The 21,650-nt window shown below is 45.3% G+C and overlaps 1 protein-coding gene across 1 annotated transcript in view; it reads right to left on the minus strand.

The window, feature by feature from the left end:
* Positions 1 to 21,650, minus strand: part of LOC126272123 (venom dipeptidyl peptidase 4-like) — a 298,015-nt gene that overhangs the window by 156,728 nt on the left and 119,637 nt on the right. Inside the window, exon 2 of the mRNA XM_049974723.1 lies at positions 3,226 to 3,436. Coding sequence (XP_049830680.1) covers positions 3,226 to 3,436 — 211 coding nt within the window. The remainder of the gene's footprint in view (positions 1 to 3,225; positions 3,437 to 21,650) is intronic.

The raw sequence follows: 21,650 nt of genomic DNA on the forward strand, positions 1-21,650 counted from the left end.
CAGACACATCACAAAACTTAAAAACCCTAGACACACACGTCTTATCATTAGCTAAAACAGAAGGCAGATCCCCATCAACTTGTGCTTCTGCCCGTGCATCACGGTATAAAATGCAGTCTGTTAAAATGTGTCGGACAGAGACGTGGACACCACAAGCATCACAAAACGGAGAATCCTCCCGCCGTAATAAAAAGCTATGTGTGAGAGGACAGTGCCCGATCCGAAGACGTGTGAGGGCCACCTCCTCCCGCCTGAGCAACCGGCAGGAGGAACGCCACGGCCGAGTGGTTGACTTCATCAACCGCAGTTTATTGGCCGTCACCGCCAGCCATTCGTCCTCCCACAACTCCATGCACATCCTGTGGAGTGCAGCGATGACTGACTGCAAGGGAATAGGACACTGGACCACATCCTGCTCACTGCAGGCCTCCTTGGCAGCCCGATCGGCCTGTTCATTGCCCCATATGCCGACACGACCAGGCACCCAGCAGAAGGATACTTCTGTACCCCGCCGTTGGAGCAAGTACAGTTGGTAATGTATCAGCTGGACCATCTCCTCAGTCGGGTACAGGTTCTGCAGTGATTGTAAGGCACTAAGAGAATCGGATCAGAAAAGAAATCGATCGCCCCGAACACGATTCATCTGCTCCAGTGCTTTCAGGATCGCGTGGAGCTCCGCTGCGAAAACGGTATATTCAGCAGGGAGGCGAATCAGGGAACACTACAGAACAGCCAAGGAAATTCTCCTGTTTGGAGCCATCAGTGTAAACGACAGTGAAACCGTGATCCACACCTAAAATGTTAAAAAACAGAGATTGGAATGTAAAATCTGGTGTGCGATCTTTCTTAAAATTAGTCAAATCTAAAATAAGTTTGGGTCTCCGGAGGAGCCAAGGTGGAGATCTGCTCCAACCGCGACGCAAAACACGAAGACCAGCCATAGACATCGCAGCGAGGCAATCCTCTGCACGAATCCCATAGGGCTGCGTCGCACGTTGCCGGTTATGAAATAACTGTGCCAGAGGAGGCTGAGCAATGGCAGGGTATGCAGTGGTGTATGGTCTGGACAAAGTATTACACGCCTGGCGCACTGTAAGTAGCCGCCGCCGCATATGAAGTGGCGGTTCACCAGCCTCTGCACAGAGGCTTGGTATGGGGCTAGTTCTGAATGCCCCAGTGGCCAGCCGAAGCCCTTCATGGTGCAGAACGCAGAAGGCCTCGCATACCCATACACCGTGCACCCATAATCGATCCGAGATGGCACAAACGCCCTGTAAAACTGGAGCAGACAAGTCCTGTCAGCTCCCCATGTACTGTGGCTAAGACATTTTAAAATACTTAAAGCCTTAAGTGACTGCCATTTCAAGTCTTTAAGATGAGGTAACCACGTGAGCTTGGAGTCAAAAATGAGCCCCAGAAACCTCACCGTGTCTTTAAAAGTAAGAATAGTGTCCCTCATTCGCAACTCAGGAAAGGTGAAAATCGAACGAGAACGGTTAAAAAGAACACATACAGACTTCTCGGTGGAAAACTTAAAACCTCTCTTCCGCGCCCAGTCATCCAAACGCCTAATCGTAAGTTGCAACTGACGAGTTGTCGTTGCAAGGCTTGAAGAAGAGCAAAACAAAGAGAAATCATCCACAAACAAAGAACACTGGACAGGACTTTTCACTATGGACGCAATGCTATTAATAGCGATGGCAAAGAGAGTCACACTTAAAACGCTGCCCTGAGGGACACCGTTCTCCTGCTCAAAGCGGTCAGACAGGACGTCACCAATTCGGTATCGAAAATATCGTGGCGAGAGGAAAGAGTGTTTCTGGAGCCACTCTGTAGCAATTCTGGACGTGTGGGGTGTCACATTGTCCTGCTCGAATTGCCCAAGTCCGTCGGAATGCACAATGGACACGAATGGATGCAGGTGATCAGACAGGATGCTTACGTAAATGTCACCTTTCAGAGTCGTATCTAGACGTATCAGGCGTGCCACATCACTCGAACTGCACACGCCCCACACCATTACAGAGCCTCCACCAGCTTGAACAGTCACCTGCTGACAAGCAGCGTCCGTGGATTCATGAGGTCGTCTCCACACCCGTACACGTCCGTCCGCTCGATGCAATTTGAAACGAGACTCGTCTGTTCAGGCAACATGTTTCCAGTCATCAACAATCCAATGTCCGTGTTGATAGGCCCAGGCGAGGCGTAAAGATTTGTGTCGTGCAGTCATCATGAGTACACGAGTGGGCCTTCGGCTCCGGAAGCACGTATCGAATACGTTTCGTTGAATGGTTCGCACGTTGACACTTGTTGATGCCTCAGGATTGAAATCTGCAGCAATTTGGGGAGGGGTTGCACTCCTGCCACGCTGAACGATCCTCTTCACTCGTCGCTGGTCCCGTTCTTGCGCGATCTTTTTCCGGCCGCAGCGATGTCAGAGATCTGATGTTTTACCAGATTCCCGATATTCACGTTACAATCATGAAATGGTTGTAGGAGAACATCCGCCCTTCATTGCTACGTCGTAGATGCTGTCTCCCATCGCTCGTGCGCCGACTACAACCATCATTCAAACTCACTTAAATTTTGATAAAACTGCCACTGTAGCAGCAGTAACCGATCTAAAAACTGCGACAGATACCTGTTGTCTTATATAGGCGTTGCCGACCGCAGCGCTGTATTCTGCCTGTTTACATATCTCTGTATTTGAATCTTTCTTTCTTTTTTTTCTTTCACTTGCGCGTTTGTCCCGCAATGGTCGCAGGGTCGGCGTGGTTACAACGGATTTGGCAAGGTTAATTTAAAGAGGTGGCCGGATGCCCTTCCTGCCGTCACCCCATATCCCCCAGGACAGAACAGTGTACCCCAGCTGTCTGAGTCTAGCGTAAACCACGAAACAGCGCGGAAGTGTTACAAATGTCTGAGTGTCGTGTAACTGAGACGGGATGCGAGGACCAGCCCGGTATTCACCTAGCGGGACGTGGAAAACCGCAAAAAAACCACATCCAGGCTGGCCGACACATCGGCCCACGTCGTAAATCCGCCGGGCGGGTGCAATCCGGGGCCGGCGTGCCTACCCGAGTCCAGGAAGCCGCGCATTACTGCTCTCTGCTAACCTGACGGATGTAGCTCTGTATTTGAATACGCATGCCTATACCAGTTTCTTTGGCGCTTCAGTGTATAACGAATTCTTGAAGTGCAAAAAAGGTCATTTTTTGACTATACCTGAAATCCAGGATCCATTGAATTTCCTCGCTTTGTAGTAGCCGGACAAGATGTTGTTCATGGTGGCGACCTCCTCCCTGACGCGAACGCCGAGCGCGCCGCTGAGCAGAGACGAGGTGACGACGATGATGACTAACACCACGACGCCGACCGCCGCGGCCAGCGCGATCGTCCGCCAGTCGCGGCGCCACTGTTGCAGCATCAGGATCTCCTGCGGAGCAAGCAGCGGCTGTCGCAAATAACTGACGGAAACTGGACGAGTATTCAGCGAAGTAGGCAGTCGCTCGGACAAGCTATCTGATACAGTTATTAACTCATGGCAAGTACAAGCTACCATTTGAGCGTAAAATTTTCCTAAATCTGTAGTCAACAGCCATTCAATAGCAGCATGGACATCAGCTGCTTCTGCGTAAATACACTCCTGGTAATAGAAAAAAGAACACATTGACACCGGTGTGTCAGACCCACCATACTTGCTCCGGACACTGCGAGAGGGCTGTACAAGCAATGATCACACGCACGGCACGGCGGACACACCAGGAACAGCGGTGTTGGCCGTCGAATGGCGCTAGCTGCGCAGCATTTGTGCACCGCCGCCGTCAGTGTCAGCCAGTTTGCCGTGGCATACGGAGCTCCATCGCAGTCTTTAACACTGGTAGCATGCCGCGACAGCGTGGACGTGAACCGTATGTGCAGTTGACGGACTTTGAGCGAGGTCGTATAGTGGGCATGCGGGAGGCCGGGTGGACGTACTGCCGAATTGCGTGAGGTCTCCACAGTACATCGATGTTGTCGCCAGTGGTCGGCGGTAGGTGCACGTGCCCGTCGACCTGGGACCGGACCGCAGCGACGCACGGATGCACGCCAAGACCGCAGGATCCTATGCAGCGCCGTAGGGGACCGCACCGTCACTTCCCAGCAAATTAGGGACACTGTTGCTCCTGGGGTATCGGCGAGGACCATTCGCAACCGTCTCCATGATGCTGGGCTACGGTCCCGCACACCGTTAGGCCGTCTTCCGCTCACGCCCCAACATCGTGCAGCCCGCCTCCAGTGGTGTCGCGACAGGCGTGAATGGAGGGACGAATGGAGACGTGTCGTCTTCAGCGATGAGAGTCACTTCTGCCTTGGTGCCAATGATGGTCGTATGCGTGTTTGGCGCCGTGCAGGTGAGCGCCACAATCAGGACTGCATACGACCGAGGCACACAGGGCCAACACCCGGCATCATGGTGTGGGGAGCGATCTCCTACACTGGCCATACACCTCTGGTGATCGTCGAGGGGACACTGAATAGTGCACGGTACATCCAAACCGTCATCGAACCCATCGTTCTACCATTCCTAGACCGGCAAAGGTACTTGCTGTTCCAACAGGACAATGCACGTCCGCATGTATCCCGTGCCACCCAACGTGCTCTAGAAGGTGTAAGTCAACTACCCTGGCCAGCAAGATTTCCGGATCTGTCCCCCATTGAGCATGTTTGTGACTGGATGAAGCGTCGTCTCACGCGGTCTGCACGTCCAGCACGAACGCTGGTCCAACTGAGGCGCCAGGTGGAAATGGCATGGCAAGCCGTTCCACAGGACTACATCCAGCATCTCTACGATCGTCTCCATGGGAGAACAGCAGCCTGCATTGCTGCGAAAGGTGGATATACACTGTACTAGTGCCGACATTGTGCATGCTCTGTTGACTGTGTGTATGTGCCTGTGGTTCTGTCAGTGTGATCATGTGATGTATCTGACCCCAGGAATGTCTCAATAAAGTTTCCCCTTCCTGGGACAATGAATTCACGGTGTTCTTATTTCAATTTCCAGGAGTGTATTTTTACTTAACTTCACTCTAATACTCATTGTTTGTGGTTGTGGAAATAATACTGTGTTTGGAGGCACTAGGAAAGACACGCACTCGTCTGCAACTCGTGGTCGTGCGGTAGCGTTCTCGCTTCCCGCGCACGGGTTCCCGTGTTCGATTCCCGATGGCGTCAGGGATTTTCTCTGCTTCGTGATGACTAGGTGTTGTGTGATGTCCTTAGGTTAGTAAGGTTTAAGTAGTTCTAGGGGACTGATTACCATAGATGTTAAGTCCCATAGTGCTCAGAGCCATTTGAACCAAAGACACGCACTGAATCTGCTCAATTAAATCCGGATTTATTTTTTCGTAATTTTAAATGCTCTGTAGTTTTCTTTGTAAAACGAACTTCCATTCAAATCTGATGATTATTTTTCGAGATACTGATGGTTTTACAATACGTTCCCTGTCGAATGTTGCGTCTAATTTCGCATTACTGTACAGTGAGATAACAAAAGTGATGAGATAGCTAGCTACACACATACAGATGGCGGTAGAATCGCGTACACAAGGTGCGAAAGGGCAGTGCGTTGTCGGAATTGTCATTTGTACTCAGGCGAGTCATATGAAAAGCTTTCCGACGTGGTAATGGCCGCGCGACGGGAATTAGCAGACTTTGAAAGCGCAATGGTCGTTGCAGCTAGAAGCATGGGACATTCCATTTCGGAAATAGTTAGGGAATTCGATATCCCGAGAACCACAGAGTCAAGAGTGTGCCACGAATATCAAATTTCAGGCATTATCTCTCACCACGGACAACGCAGTGGCCGAAGTCTTTACGACGGAGAGCACTGTCGTTTGCATAGAGTTGTCAGTGCTAACAGATGGGCAATTCGGCTTGAAATAACCGCAAAAATCGAATTGGATCACACGATGAATGTATCCATTAGGATATCGCCTGCAGCGTTTGTCCTTGGCTCGTGACCATTTCAGTTCGACCCTACACAAGTGGGAAACAGTGACCTGGTTAGACGAGTCCTGATTTCAGTTTGAGTGTGGCGGAAACCCCACGAAGCCATGGCTCCAGGTTGTCAACAAGGCACTGTGCAAGCTGGTGGTGCCTCCATAATGGTGTGAGCTTTGTTTACATGGGACGAACTGGGGCCTCTGGTCAAACTTAACCGATTATTGACTCGGAATGGTTTGGTGTGGGCTGTGTTTTCTTGGAATGGACTGGGTCCTCTGGTCCAACTTAACCGACTATTGACTCGGAATGATTTGGTGTGGGCTGTGTTTCCATGGAATATACTGGATCCTCTGGTCTAATTTAACTGATTATTGACTCGGTGTCGTTATGTTCGGCTTCTTGGAGACCATTTTCAGCTGTCCGTGAATTCCATGTTTTCAAACAACGATGGAATTGTCACCGGGCTACAGATGTTTGCGATCGGGCTGAAGAACATTCTGGACAATACGAGCACATGATTTGGCCACACAGATTGCCACACATGAATTCCTTCGACCATTTATGGGACATAAGCGATAAGTTACTTCGGGCAAAGAATCCTGCACCGGCAACACTTTCGCAATTGTTTCTGCAGGGGACATCCACGTCAAGTTGTTGTAGCAAGCAGGGCAAGAGAAGGTCCGGCACGATGTTGGGAGGCATCCTATAACTTCTGTCACTTCAGTATAAGATTTCTGCCACAAGACTTTATGTTGTCTCCATGTGATATAAGTATCTTTGATTTACCTTTCAAAGGTTTTCCAGCGTATAACCCAGGTGAAAATTGAATGTTGTTTGTCGATATGAGATGATGGTTCAAATGGTTCAAATGGCTCTGAGCACTATGGGACTCAACTGCTGTGGTCATTAGTCCCCTAGAACTTAGAACTACTTAAACCTAACTAACCTAAGGACATCACACACATCCATGCCCGAGGCAGGATTCGAACTTGCGACCATAGCAGTCGCACGGTTCCAGACTGCGCGCCTAGAACCGCGAGACCACCGCGGCCGGCGATACGAGATGAAGATATGTTTATTTTGTTTGTTTGGAAAGAAACTAGGAGGAAAAGGACTTCCACAAATTCTGAAATATAGAAACTGCAAATTTATTACGGGTTAGGCAAAAGAAGGAACTGTAATATTTTAGAAAGTATGAAAAGAGATATACGGGTAATTATGGATAATTGTTCCCATAAGGTATCAAGTGATGAAGATCTACAATGCAGCCATTGTCCAAGCACTCTTGAAAGTTAGTTCAAATATACACGGACATTATGTTCTGGTGAAAATCGTGAGCGGAAACTGTCTGTACCACTTGCAGTTATGAGCACAATAATACCTATATTTAGGAATCAAGCTAATAATGATTTACCCAAGAAGTACTTACGTGGTATAACTCAAAATCGCATTGAAAGTTTAAAATCTACTGAAATCGGTGTTTGTTCACTCTGAAATTTTAAAATTTGTTCTATTGAGGTTTCAATGATGACATATCAAGAAAAATGGAAATACAGGAGCGACTAGGAGTTAATGCAGGTGCCAGTACAAAATTGGCGTTACTAAATATTGATTTTTCAAGAATTCGTAAAGCAAACGTCGCTGCAATCAATTGCGCAAAAGAGGTGAAAAAAAGGAGAGCCAAGAAAAAAAGAGAATAGATGATTCATACGGTTCGAATGATGCTGTGTAAGATAAATTATAAAAACTCTTATAAAAAATTGTAAATAATACACAAATAAAACTCCAAACCAAGGTTTCTCAAAACCAATTTTTGTTTTGTTTTGTAAATACCATTATTTCCAGAACTGTGTGTCACAGAAACTTGAAATTTTCTGTAGTTGTTCCAAGACAAAAAATGAACAAACAAGCACACATTTTACTTTGTTGTACTTCTTTTGATTCAGGCTCAAAAAGAGCCTTCATTTTTTAAAAATGTAACCCAATTTTTAAACAAACGTCAAATAGCAGTACAAATTTTCTGCAGTTGTTCCAAGACAAAAAATGAACAAACAAGCACACATTTTACTTTGTTGTACTTCTTTTGATTCAGGCTCAAAAAGAGCCTTCATTTTTTAAAAATGTAACCCAATTTTTAAACAAACGTCAAATAGCAGTACAAATTTAATGTGCCTGAATCTGCGCTAGGCTAAAGCAATAATTACTCGAAATCTCGTTTCCAAGTTACAGAGTTCTGCCTTTAATTATTTGTTCAGAAGTGATACCTAAAAACCTTGAAAATTTGCATTCCGGCACGAGAGAAATAGCTCGTGCATGCTTCCCCTTAAGCAAATAGGCACTCGTTTAGACAAGGTATCTGATACAGTTATTTCTTCATAGCAAGTACGAACTGTCTTTTGAGCGTTGAATTTTCGTAACAGTGTAGTAAACAGTGATCGAATAGTTACGTGGATATCAGCTGCCTCCACGTATATATTTTTATTTAACTTTATTTTAGTACTCTTCTTTTGTGATTACAGAGATGACATTGTCCGTGGAGGTACTAGCAGCGGGACTGGAAGCTATGAACTAAACTAAACATTTAAATACAGAGTGAACAAGAAAGTTTTCAGTACCAAAACCGCTTTTCACTTACGAGTTATTTTCAAACTCCTTGGAATGCCAGAATCGCATTACATCTATGCCCTGCAAAACACTGGAAAGTGCATGACAGAGGGTACTTCTTGAAAAACTACGTCTTAAAAGTTTGTTTCTGAGCCCTCGTGTGAGGAGCGTGGGTAGAATGATTGCTTAGATGCCTCTCTGCATGTTATAATTATGACGTTACTTGCCATCATGTGTACAGCGTACAGTGAAGTACGGATGAGGTAGTGTTATAGGAAGGGGGTCTTTTTCGTGATTAAGTTCTGGTCCCCTTACTGCACTCCAGAAAATGTTAAATGCGGAAGGATTCGAGCACTTTTTACAGCGTTGTGTACTGCGTACAGTGGAGGAACATTTGGGAGACGACTACCATTTGTATCAACACGACAATGTACCCTGACATAAAGCAACGACTGAGGCAGTGGTCTGTGGACAATAACACTCCTGGAATGGACTGGCCTGTCCTCAGTCCCAACATGAAGCCAACAAAACACCTTTAGCGTGAGTTAGAACCTCGACTTCGTTTCAGACCCCAGCGTCCAAGATCACCAACTTCTCTGGTTTTGGTTGTTGAGGAAGAATGGGCTTCCATTCCTCTACACACATTCAGAAACCTCACTGAAATTATCTCCGGCAGACTTCAAACTGTCATAAAGCGGATGGTGGACATACTCCATATTAAAACCGACAAATATATGTTCGGAATAATGTTGATCAGATAGTGTATATACACTCATGCTCATAAATTAAGGATAATGCTGATACATGGTGGAACAATGCTTTGGTGGGCGGTTTGCGGATTTAAATCAACTCGGGGTATGACCATGCGATGCATTTGACCTGCGGTCGTCGCGCGGTGGCGCTGGCAACAGTCCACATAGGCAGAGGTGTGTTGGTGCATGTCAGGGTACGGTGCAGCGAGTATGTGTGCAGAGGTTTTCAGACGTGCTAATGGTGACTGTGAGTTGAAAATTGCTCAAATAACACATAGTGGTGACGTTACGAGAGGTAGAATACAAGGGCGACTGGGGGCTGGTCAAACACAGCAGGTCGTAGCATGGGCCCTCTGTGTGCCACAAAGTGTCATGTCAGGATTATGGCAACAATTCCAGCATACAGGAAACGTGTCCAGGCGCTACAGTATGGGACGTCCACAGTGTACAACACCACAAGAAGACCAATATCTCAGCATCAGTGCCCGCAGACGGCCACGGAGTACTGCAGGTAGCCTTGCTCGGGACCTTACCGCAACCACTGGAACAGTTGTCTCCAGACACAGAGTCTGCAGACGACTGAACAGACATGGTTTAGTCGCCCGGAGACCTGCAAGGTGCATTCCACTGACCCCTGATCACAGGAGAGCCCGTAAAGCCTGGTGTCAAGAACACAGTACATGCTCATTCGAACAGTGATCCCAGGTTATGTTCACAAACGAGTCCAGGTATAGTCTGAACAGTGATTCTCGGTGGCTTTTCATCTGGTGTGAACCAGGAACCAGATACCAACCCCTTAATACCCTTGAAAGGGACCTGTATGGAGGTCGTGGTTTTAAGGTGTGGGGTGGGACTAAATATTGGTGCACGTACACCCCTGCATGTCTTTGGCAGAGGAACTGTAAGAGGTCAGGTGTATCGGGACGTCATTTTGCACCAGTATGTCCGCCTTTTCTGGGGTACAGTGGGTCCCACCTTCCTCCTGATGGATGATAACCCACGGCCCCACTGAGCTGCCATCGTGAAGGAGTACCTTGAAACAGAAGATATCAGGCGAATGGAGTGACCTGCCTGTTCTCCAGACCTAAACCCCATCGAGCACGTCTGGGATGCTCTCGGTCGACGTATCGCTGTACGTCTTCAAACCCCTTAGATTAGATTAGATTAGATTAGTTTTTCGTTCCATAGATCCGTGTTGAGGAGATCCTCATGGATGTGGAACATGTCACTTTTTTTAAAAGCTGAAATAACAATACTAATGGTATGAATATATACAACACATCGTTTGTTTCTATTAAAAATTCGTCAATGGAGTAGAAGGAGTTGGCCACTAGCAAGTCTTTCAGGCTCCTTTTAAACTGATCTTTATTTGTAACTAAATTATTGAAGATGAGTGTTCCTGACTAGTGGACCCATTTTTGAACTAAAGTAAATGCTTTTAAGTCTTTGTGCAGGTCATTTTTGTCCCTGGTATTGTATGTATGAACTGAGCTGTTTGTTGGAAAAAGAGATATATTATTTAGGACAAATTTCATTAAGGAGTAAATATACTGAGAGACAGTAATTAGTATACCCAGTTCTTTGAAGAGGTTTCTACAAGACGTCCGTGAGTTTACTCCACAAATAATACGTATTACACGCTTTTGGACTCTGAAAACTTTTGTTTGACTTGAAGAGTTACCCCAAAATATTATACCATACGACATTATGGAATGAAAGTAGGCAAAGTATGCAAGCTTTTTCACTTTTATGCCGCCTATGTCTGCTAACACTCGAATTGCAAATACAGATTTGTTAAGGTGTTTCTGCAGTTCTTTGGTGTGCTCCTCCCAAAAGAATTTATTATCAAGTTGTAATCCCAGGAATCTAAGACTGTCAACCTCTTCTATCTGCTCTTCTTCGTACTTTATGCATATGCTGGGTGGAAACCTCTTACAGGTTCTGAATTGCATATAGCGAGTCTTTTCGAAGTTTAATGTCAGTGAGTTGGCTTTGAATCATTTATTAATATCCATGAAAATATCATTAGCAGATCTTTCTAGAGCTACACTCGACATACTATTTATTACAATACTTGTGTCATCTGCAAACAAAACGAACTCTGCTTCTGGCAGTGTAACTAATGAGAGATCATTAATGTACACCAGAAAAAAGCAACGGCCCTAAGATGGATCCTTGTGGGACACCACATGTAATTTCTTCCCATTCTGATGATGACTGATGACTTAATTCACTAGTCCCTTGCACTGACACCCTTTGTTTCCTGTTAGCGAGGTATGACTTGAACTATTTTGCAGCACTGCCCGTGACACCATAGAATTCTAATTTATTTAAAAGGATGTTGTGGTTTACACAATCGGATGCCTTTGACAAATCACAGAAAATACCTGCTGCTTGTAACTTGTTATTTAATGAATTAAGTACATTTTCACTGTAGGTGTAAATAGCCTTTTCGATATCAGAACCCTTCAGAAACCCAAACTGTGTTCTTGATAATATGTTATTTGTGGTCAGATGGTTGAGAAGCTGCCTGTACAATACTTTTTCTAAAATTTTTGAGAATGCTAGTAAAAGTGAAATCAGTCTGTAGTTTGATGGCATCTCTTTATCCCCTTTCTTGAATAGAGGCTTAACATCTGCATATTTCAGCCAGTCAGGAAATGTCCCAGTTATAATTGACTGGTTACACAAGTAACTTAGAATTGTACTAAACTCACAAGAATATGCCTTAATTACCTTTGTTGATATTTCATTGTAACCACTAGAATGCTTTGTTTTTTAAGATTTTATTATGGAAGTTATTTCTTTTGGTGAAGTGAGTGACATTCATGTACCTGAAGCTATTTGTAAAAGCTAGTTTCAGATATTCAAGGGAATTATTTACTGATCCTGACAATCCCATTCTATCAGTAACGGACATAAAGTACTTGTTAAATAGATTTGCCACACTATGCCCATCGGTTACTAATGTGTCATCTACCCTTAGTGCTATTTGCTCCTGTTCCTTTCTGGTTCTATCAGTCTCCTCTTTCACTGTATCCCATATTGTTTTCATTTTGTTCCCTGACATTGCTATCCTCTTCTCGTAGTGCATTTCTTTAGATGTCTGAATTAATTTTTTTAATATTTTACAGTATTCCTTGTATTTAGCTAAATCATCAGCTTTGGAGCTATTCTTGGCCGACAGATACATTTTCCTTTTTGTCTTACAGGAAATCTTTATTCCTTGTGTGATCCATGGTTTTATTATAGACTTCTGTTTAATTTGAGTAACTTTTAGAGGAAAACAGTTTTCAAACTTGGTACTGACACTGTTCATGAATGTGTTATAGTTTTCATTCATGTCATGAGCACTATAAACATCTTTCCAGTTCATATCTTTGAACAGTTTTCTAAAACACTCAATTTTTGGTTGATTGACTACTCTCCTGTACTCATATTTAGCAGTCTTGATAATCTGCTTACAATTTACATCTAAAACAAGGAGCTGCATGTCATGATCTGATAGTCCATTTATTACAGGTTTTATGATATGATTTTGTTCCATTGACTTGTCTATAAAAATGTTATCACTGGCTGTCCTTGAGGATTTAGTGATCCTAGTTGGAAAGTTTACAGTTTGAGTTAGAGTGAAAGACAACATTACTAACTCCAGTAAATGTTTACTGGAAGATTGAATTAGAAAATCTGTATTAAAGTCACCAGCAATCAAAATTTCTTTGTTCCTTACTATTAAATAACCCAAAAGAGCTTCTACATGATTTATGAATAGATTATAATTTCCTGGATGTGCTCAGTAAATAGTTACTATTATATAGGATCTGTTATGGAACTCTACTTCTGTCGCACATGCTTCTAGATGCTGCTCTAAACAGAATTTATTAATGTCAATGTTCTTGAATTTATGGCAGTTTTTAATAAATGTGGCAACTCCTCCTCCATCCATATCTACTCTGCAATAGTAGGAAGATAGTTTAAATCCTGAAATGTCTAACATACCTATACCAGTGGTCACTTGATGTTCAGAGAGGCCGATTATGTCAATTTGATTAGATGAATTCATTTCGTCGATACAAATGAGTAGTTCATCAAATTTATTTCCGAGTCCTGGAATGTTCTGGTGTAATAAAGATAACTGATACTGCATACTAATGGGATTTTAACTGCTTTGGTGAAGATGAACTGGCATTTTCTGATTACTTTCTGTTAAACATTGTTTAAATGGAGGCTGTGTGCTAAAATCTGACTCCTGTTCATCTGTTTTCTCAAACTGAGTGTGTCTGCCAGTCTCTCTTAAAACTCTTTTTCTATCCCCCTTCCCTATCCTAAAAAAGGCATCCCTCTGACACCTGTGACCACTGGTATTTTACCACTTGTGACAGTGTCCCCCCTTAAGTTTTCTGCAATCAACCCAGACAGTTTTCCCTTCCCTTTCCTACTGAGGTGAAGGCCATCCCTAGTGTAGTCCCACCTATCGATAGCATCCAAAGGAGTCAAACCAATATGGGACCCTATATCCGTCCTAAGCAGACACTCCAACTCCAAGTTCACCCTCCCTACAGAAGAGTTCAAATGAGGCCAATCATGGCGTCTCAACACAGACACAAATCCCACACTCGTTTGCTTCGTTGCTGATGCTATCTTCACCAGGTCACTCTCTATGGAATATTCAGAGTGTCTGTCATTGCTGTTTCCCGGACCACCCACTATAACCACGGCATCCACCTTTGTGAAATCCTTGCATAAAGAACCTACATCCTCTGTTACCTGACGCACATCTGCACTAGGCTTGAAAAAGTTTGTGACCTGGTACTCTGGACCTAGACTTTCCTGCAGCAGTTGGCCAGCACCTCTACCATGGGAACTACCTACCAACAGAACTTCCTCTCTATTTACAAATTTCCCTACCTTTTTCAAGTCCTTGAAAGCTTGTTGTGCCCTTTCTACAGCTTCAGCTACATGACACTTCCGGAGCTCTGACAGGCACTGGTGCAAGAATGGGAGGCTATACCCCAGCAGCTGTTCGACCACCGGATTCAGAGTACGCCAACCTGTTGTGCGGCCTGTGCACGCGTGTCTGGTGATCATTTCTCATATGGATGTTGGGGTACATGCGCAGGAAACGGTCGCCTTTTGCAGTACATGTGTTTCGGGACGGTTTTCTCAACTTATCACCAATATCGTGGACTTACAGATCTGTGGCGTGTGTGTCCCCTATGTGCCTATGCTATTAGCGCCAGTTTTGTGTAGTGCCACGTTGTGTGGCATCACATTCTACAATTATCCTTAATTTATGAGCATGAGTGTATTAGCGGACGTAATGTTTCTTCAGTCACTTAGGAACGGGGCATTCGGAATTCTGTGAGGTTTTTGTGGAACGGCTACGATCGTTTCTGCGATATACTACTAAAAATCCCATAAACAAAGGTGCTGCTCTTATTTGAATCTGTTTCTATCTCTTCCGTTAATCCAACTTCGTAATGGCACCTGGCCTACGAAGAATACTCAAGAATTAGTCGACTGAGGGTTTAGTAAGTGACCGCGTCCGTGTCTGTATTTAACTTCCTTAGGATTCTCACTATAAACCCGTCCCCAATATTTGCCTTCCGCACGATTGAATTACTGCCGTTGTCCCACCGTAAATCATTGGAAACAGAAACTCATGGATACTTCAAGGTTTTGAGTGATTCCTATGGCTGGTCGCGCTTTGTGTAATCAAATGCTGTCGGATTTTTTCGTCTATTTCCGCGGGTTACATTTTTTTTTTGAGGGTCACCATGCGAGGCCATATGCATCTTCAGATTAAAAAAAAAATCATATAAGTCAGTCATGCGGGAAACACGGTGCCAAGGAACTTAACGGGCCAGAAAACTGCTGCCGAAGGAGGTGCAGGGAGTTCACTGCCGAGTGGCACGTCACTGCATATTGTTGTGACTACTACACTCCTGGAAATTGAAATAAGAACACCGTGAATTCATTGTCCCAGGAAGGGGAAACTTTATTTACAAATTCCTGGGGTCAGATACATCACATGATCACACTGACAGAACCACAGGCACATAGACACAGGCAACAGAGCATGCACAATGTCGGCACTAGTACAGTGTATATCCACCTTTCGCAGCAATGCAGGCTGCTATTCTCCCATGGAGACGATCGTAGAGATGCTGGATGTAGTCCTGTGGAACGGCTTGCCATGCCATTTCCACCTGGCGCCTCAGTTGGACCAGCGTTCGTGCTGGACGTGCAGACCGCGTGAGACGACGCTTCATCCAGTCACAAACATGCTCAATGGGGGACAGATCCGGAGATCTTGCTGGCCAGGGTAGTTGACTTACACCTTCTAGAGCACGTTGGGTGGCACGGGATACATGCTGACATGCATTGTCCTGTTGGAACAGCAAGTTCCCTTGCCGGTCTAGGAATGGTAGAACGATGGGTTCGATGACGGTTTGGATGTACCGTGCACTATTCAGTGTCCCCTCGACGATCACCAGAGGTGTACGGCCAGTGTAAGAGATCGCTCCCCATACCATGATGCCGGGTGTTGGCCCTGTGTGCCTCGGTCGTATGCAGTCCTGATTGTGGCGCTCACCTGCACGGCGCCAAACACGCATACGGCCATCATTGGCACCAAGGCAGAAGCGACTCTCATCGCTGAAGACGACACGTCTCCATTCGTCCCTCCATTCACGCCTGTTGCGACACCACTGGAGGCGGGCTGCACGATTTTGGGGCGTGAGCGGAAGACGGCCTAACGGTGTGCGGGACCGTAGCCCAACTTCATTGAGACGGTTGCGAATGGTCCTCGCCAATACCCCAGGAGCAACAGTGTCCCTAATTTGCTGGGAAGTGCCGGTGCGGTGCCCTACGGCACTGCATAGGATCCTACGGTCTTGGCTTGCATCCGTGCGTCGCTGCGGTCCGGTCCCAGGTCGACGGGCACGTGCACCTTCCGCCGACCATTGGCGACAACATCGATGTACTGTGGAGACCTCACGCCCCACGTGTTGAGCAATTCGGCGGTACGTCCACCCGGGCACGTGCACCTTCCGCCGACCATTGGCGACAACATCGATGTACTGTGGAGACCTCACGCCCCACGTGTTGAGCAATTCGGCGGTACGTCCACCCGGCCTCCCGCATGCCACTATACGCCCTCGCTCAAAGTCCGTCAACTGCACATACGGTTCACGTCCACGCTGTCGCGGCATGCTACCAGTGTTAAAGACTGCGATGGATCTCCGTATGCCACGGCAAACTGGCTGACCCTGACGGCGGCGGTGCACAAATGCTGCCATTCGACGGCCAACACCGTGGTTCCTGGTGTGTCCGCTGTGCCGTGCGTGTGATCATTGCTTGTACAGCCCTCTCGCAGTATCCGGAGCAAGTATGGCGGGTCAGACACACCGGCGTCAATGTGTTCTTTTTTCCATTTCCATCAGTGTACTTCCGGCAGAAGATAGACATGCTACGTTATGAAGATGATATTGCTATAGTCACGGAGACAAAAGAAGATCTAGAGGAAGTCCTCAGAACAATGGAAAAATTTCTGTGCAGTCAGTATGGAATGGGAATAAACAAGAAAAAGACTAAATTGATGGTATTCAGTGCAGGAGCAGAATATGAACCTCTGAGAATGAGAATTGGAAGAGAGAAGCTGGAAGTGATGGAGGAATTTACTTACCTGTGAAGCAAAATCACAAGAGATGGCAGAGGCCGGAAAGAAATTGCGACCAAAATACACAAGGCCAAAATTGCATTTAATCGGAGAAGGAACTTACTCACCAGCAACAACATCAGTCTGAAAATAAGTAAACATATCATGAAAGCTTTCGTTTGGAGTGTGGCCCTAAACGGATGTGAAACTTGGACAATTGGAAGAGAAGAGAGAAGACGGCTAGAGGCCCTGGAGATGTGGTGCTATAGAAGGATGATGAAGATCAGCTGGAGAGACAAAGTAACGAATGAGGAGGTGCTTAGAAAAGTACAGGAAACCAGATCACTGTGGAGGCACATCAAACAAGGAGAGACAAACTGTAGGGCACATCCTATGACGCATCATTGGAAAAATAGCAGGAGCTATTGAGGGAAGGAATTAGCGGGTGCGATCAAAGATATCATACATGCAACAGATCATGAATGACGTTGGATGTAACACACGCGTGGAAATGAAGAGGAAGGCAGACATAAGAGAGGAATGGCGCGCTGCTGAAAACCAACATCAGGGCTGAACACTAAAAGAAGACTACTTCCGCAATTCGACATGGGGGACATTCTCCAAGCACAGAAGATTCACCTTCAGCATGAAACAAGCGAGGAGCAGTTCCGCACAACCTTTGGATCACTACCCTGCATCATTTTCGGACAACCATTACCTAAATATGAAATGTACACCCGTTACTGTCCTCTTAAGCATTACGGTATAAGGATCTGCCACATTATAGGAAGCTACCTGAAAGACTCGAGCACTAATATTTAGTTTCATTCTGTATTGTACCTTCATGTGTAACCTAGTATATACCTTCATGCACCATGTAAGTTTAAAAAAGCGGATCATATATAGAGATAAAACCAATAGGTAGTGGGTGAAATGGTGGACACTACCTAGAACCAAGTAAAGACTTTAAGATGCGCTGGAATGGCGACAAGGTGGTGATCTTCTTTGGACATAAAGCTGCAATTCCCACTGAGTGGCTGTCGGCTCTGCCCTCTCGCTCTGCGGCACACGCGTTAAGCTGCAGTTCCTGTGAACAGGGTGACGCACGAACTGGTAGCGTTTATTAGTGCCAGTCGCCTGCAATTGGTAGGACTAGACGGCCTATTTTCATGTAATCGCCATTAACAGTATTTGTATTCGTGTTGAGGTGTAAGCTCACGTGACTGCCCCACATGGATCCTACCTTGAAAAAGCACAATTTTCTTCTTGTTTTTCACCCATAAATGTTTTATTGGTGTTTCACAATCAATAGGACCCCTTCATTTTTCTGTCAAATAACAGGTACAATTTTACTTGAGAGTAGATTTAGTTTTGGGACTGTGGTTGCTATATTCAATATACACTACTGGTCATTAAAATTGCTACACCAAGAAGAAACGCAGATAATAAACGGGTATTCATTGGACAAATATATTATGCTACAACCGACATGTGATTACCTTTTCACGCAATTTGGGTGCATAGATCCTGAGAAAGCAGTACCCTAAACAACCACCTCTGGCCGTAACAACGGCCTTGATACGCCTGGTCATTGAGTCAAACAGAGCTTGGATGGCGTGTACAGGTACAGCAGCCCATGCAGCTTCAACACGATACCAATACCACAGTTCATCAAGAGTAGTGACTGGCGTATTGTAGCGAGCCAGTTGCTCGGCCACCATTGACCAGACGTTTTCAGTTGGTGAGAGATCTGGAGAATGTGCTGACCAGGGCAGCAGTCGAACATTTTCTATATCCAGAAAGGCCCGTACAGGACCTGGAACATGCGGTCGTGCATTATCCTGCTGAAATGTAGGGTTCGCAGGGATCGAATGAAGGGTAGAGCCACGGGTCGTAACACATCTGAAATGTAACGTCCACTGTTCAAAGTGCCGTCAATGCGAACAAGAGGTGACCGAGACGTGTAACCAATGGCATCCCATACCATCACGCCGGGTGATACGCCAGTATGGCGATGACGAATACACGCTCCCAATGTGCGTTCACCGCGATGTCGCCAAACACGGATGCGATCATCACGATGCTGTAAACAGAACCTGGATTCATCCGAAAAATGACGTTTTGCCATTCGTGCACCCAGGTTCGTCGTTGAATATACCATCTCAGGCGCTACTGTCTGTGATGCAGCGTCAAGGGTAACCGCAGCCATGGTCTCCGAGCTGATATTCCATGCTGCTGCAAACTGCGTCGAACTGTTCGTGCAGATGGTTGTTGTCTTGCAAACGTCCCAATCTGTTGACTCAGGGATCGAGACGTGGCTGCACGCATCCGTTACAGCCATGCGGATAAGATGCCTGTCATCTCGACTGCTAGTGATACGAGGCCGTTGGGATCCAGCGTTCCGTATTACCCTCCTGAACTCACCGATTCCATATTCTGCTAACAGCCATTGGATCTCGACTAACGCGAGCAGCAATGTCGCGATACGATAAACCGCAATCGCGATACGCTACAATCCGTCCTTTATCAATGTCGGAAACGTGCCTTACACGAGGCATCACAACAACATTTCACCAGGCCAACGCCGGTCAACTGCTCTTGGTGTATGAGAAATCGGTTGGAAACTTTCCTCTTCTCAGCGCCTTGTAGGTGTCGCCACCGGCGCCAACCTTGTGTGAATGCTCTGAAAAGCTAATCATTTGCATATCACAGCATATTCTTCCTGTCGGTTAAATTTCGCGTTTGTAGCAAGTCATCTTCGTGGTGTAGCAATTTTAATGGCCAGTAGTTATCTTAACAAAACACACTGACGGAAAAAATCGCACCCCAAGAAGGTGTTGAGCGTCGTATCGTAAGAGTGGCGCCATTTGCACCACAATGAGGATACAAACCAAGTTTGCCTTAAATACACGCTTGACGATCGTGAGCGCTAGCTACCTTTGAGATTGAGCGTGGTGAGTTGACGTTAGCCAAGAATGCCCTTGAGGCTACAAAGACGCAATTGTCGACACCTTACTAAGTGAACGAGGTCGTGTAGTAGGGCTACTAGAAGCTGGATGTTGCTTCTGCGATACTGCAGAAAGACTTGGCAGGAGTGTAGTCACTGTGCTTTTCTGCTGGAAGCGGTGGTCGCGAGAATGCGCGGTCGCAAGAAGACCGGGCTACGGATGGCCACATGCCACTGCTGTGAGGGGAGACCAACGTGTTCAGCAGTGGTGCATCGAACTGCAGCTGCAGCAACAATCTGAACAGCAGTTGGCACCAGAGTGAGTTTGTAACACCTAAGCACGTTCGTTGTGCCAAATACGACGTTAACGTACGGTTAAGTGTTACTCTCTGGGAGGAATTTTGAAGTTTGACCGTGAGTTAACGTAATGTACAGAGGGTATCGAACATGAATGTCGTTACTATGGCAATTAGTAGAAAACTGAAAAACTTTAATTTTGTAATTAATTAAAGTAGTAAAATTCACGTAAATGAAATACTACACGGTCGCCAGCCTAATTAGGCATCATAATTTGAAACATTAAGCTCGAAGAATTTATATATAATTTAGCAAAAGGGGGTTTCACTCTTTCTCTCTTGGTAAAGTGTAATGAACACACGCAAATTCCAGACGAACTGACCCGTGGTAAACAGTAGTTACTATTTGCATAAATTGGCAATCACAGAAAGATAATTAGCACTTTACTCCTATTGATAATTACTACCTCAACCATTAAGCAGTTCAGCACCAAAAGGTTATCAAAACCCTCATGAGACTAAATGAAGTATGACAAGAGCCCTGGTTTAACTAACACACACACACACACACACACACACACACACACACCACAAATGCAGATAAATAAGACTGTACAAACACTTTTTTTACCCTCTCTCATTTACGGAAATACTTCAGATTTCTTTAGCAAAACCATCTTTAGTTTAACTTTCTCATAATAGAAAAGAATATAGTGGGGACCAGTAAACAGTCACCGCCTTTATAAGCAAACTACGCAGACATTTCATAAGCAATCTGCATCACACTAATAATGATTTCTAACCCTACTTGAAATTATTTATGTTTCAATGCTTTATAGCAATTTACACTAACAATATTGTTAATTAACTCCAGAATTAAGTTCAAGGTAAAGTTCAGTTTCAAGGAGGTACTTTCATTGCTTGTGAAGCAAGTGATTTTAATTAACAACATTTACGCCGTTTAGCACTAAAACTTTGGCACATTCGAAGTAGAAACAATTTAAAGCAAAATACAGTTTTTTATAAGTTCCAAATTAGGTGCCTCTCTCTTTACCCGTGTAATAAGTAATTTAACTAGCAACATTTATCTGCTTTAACACCGAAACTTAGGAACATTCAAATGGAAACAAGTTAGTCGTTCTTCATAAACAGGATACTTGGTCTTTAGCACGTTTGGTTTCATGAACAGGACAGTTTCAAAGTTCAAAAATGAATTTTTATCATTGAAATTATTATTGAAAAACACATCAATATTCTGGTCCGCAATGTGATACATATCTGATCTCTTGCAGTTGGTGGAGCAGTGGCGCATTAGTGGTGGCATACACGTGGCGGCTAAGTGGTCTCCTGCTCTTGAAGGTGAATGCTCTTTATAAATGCTTTTTGGTGACGTATTTCCTTCATTT

Source organism: Schistocerca gregaria, chromosome 5 (assembly GCF_023897955.1).
Source record: "Schistocerca gregaria isolate iqSchGreg1 chromosome 5, iqSchGreg1.2, whole genome shotgun sequence".
In the NCBI taxonomy this organism is placed as follows: domain Eukaryota; kingdom Metazoa; phylum Arthropoda; class Insecta; order Orthoptera; family Acrididae; genus Schistocerca; species Schistocerca gregaria.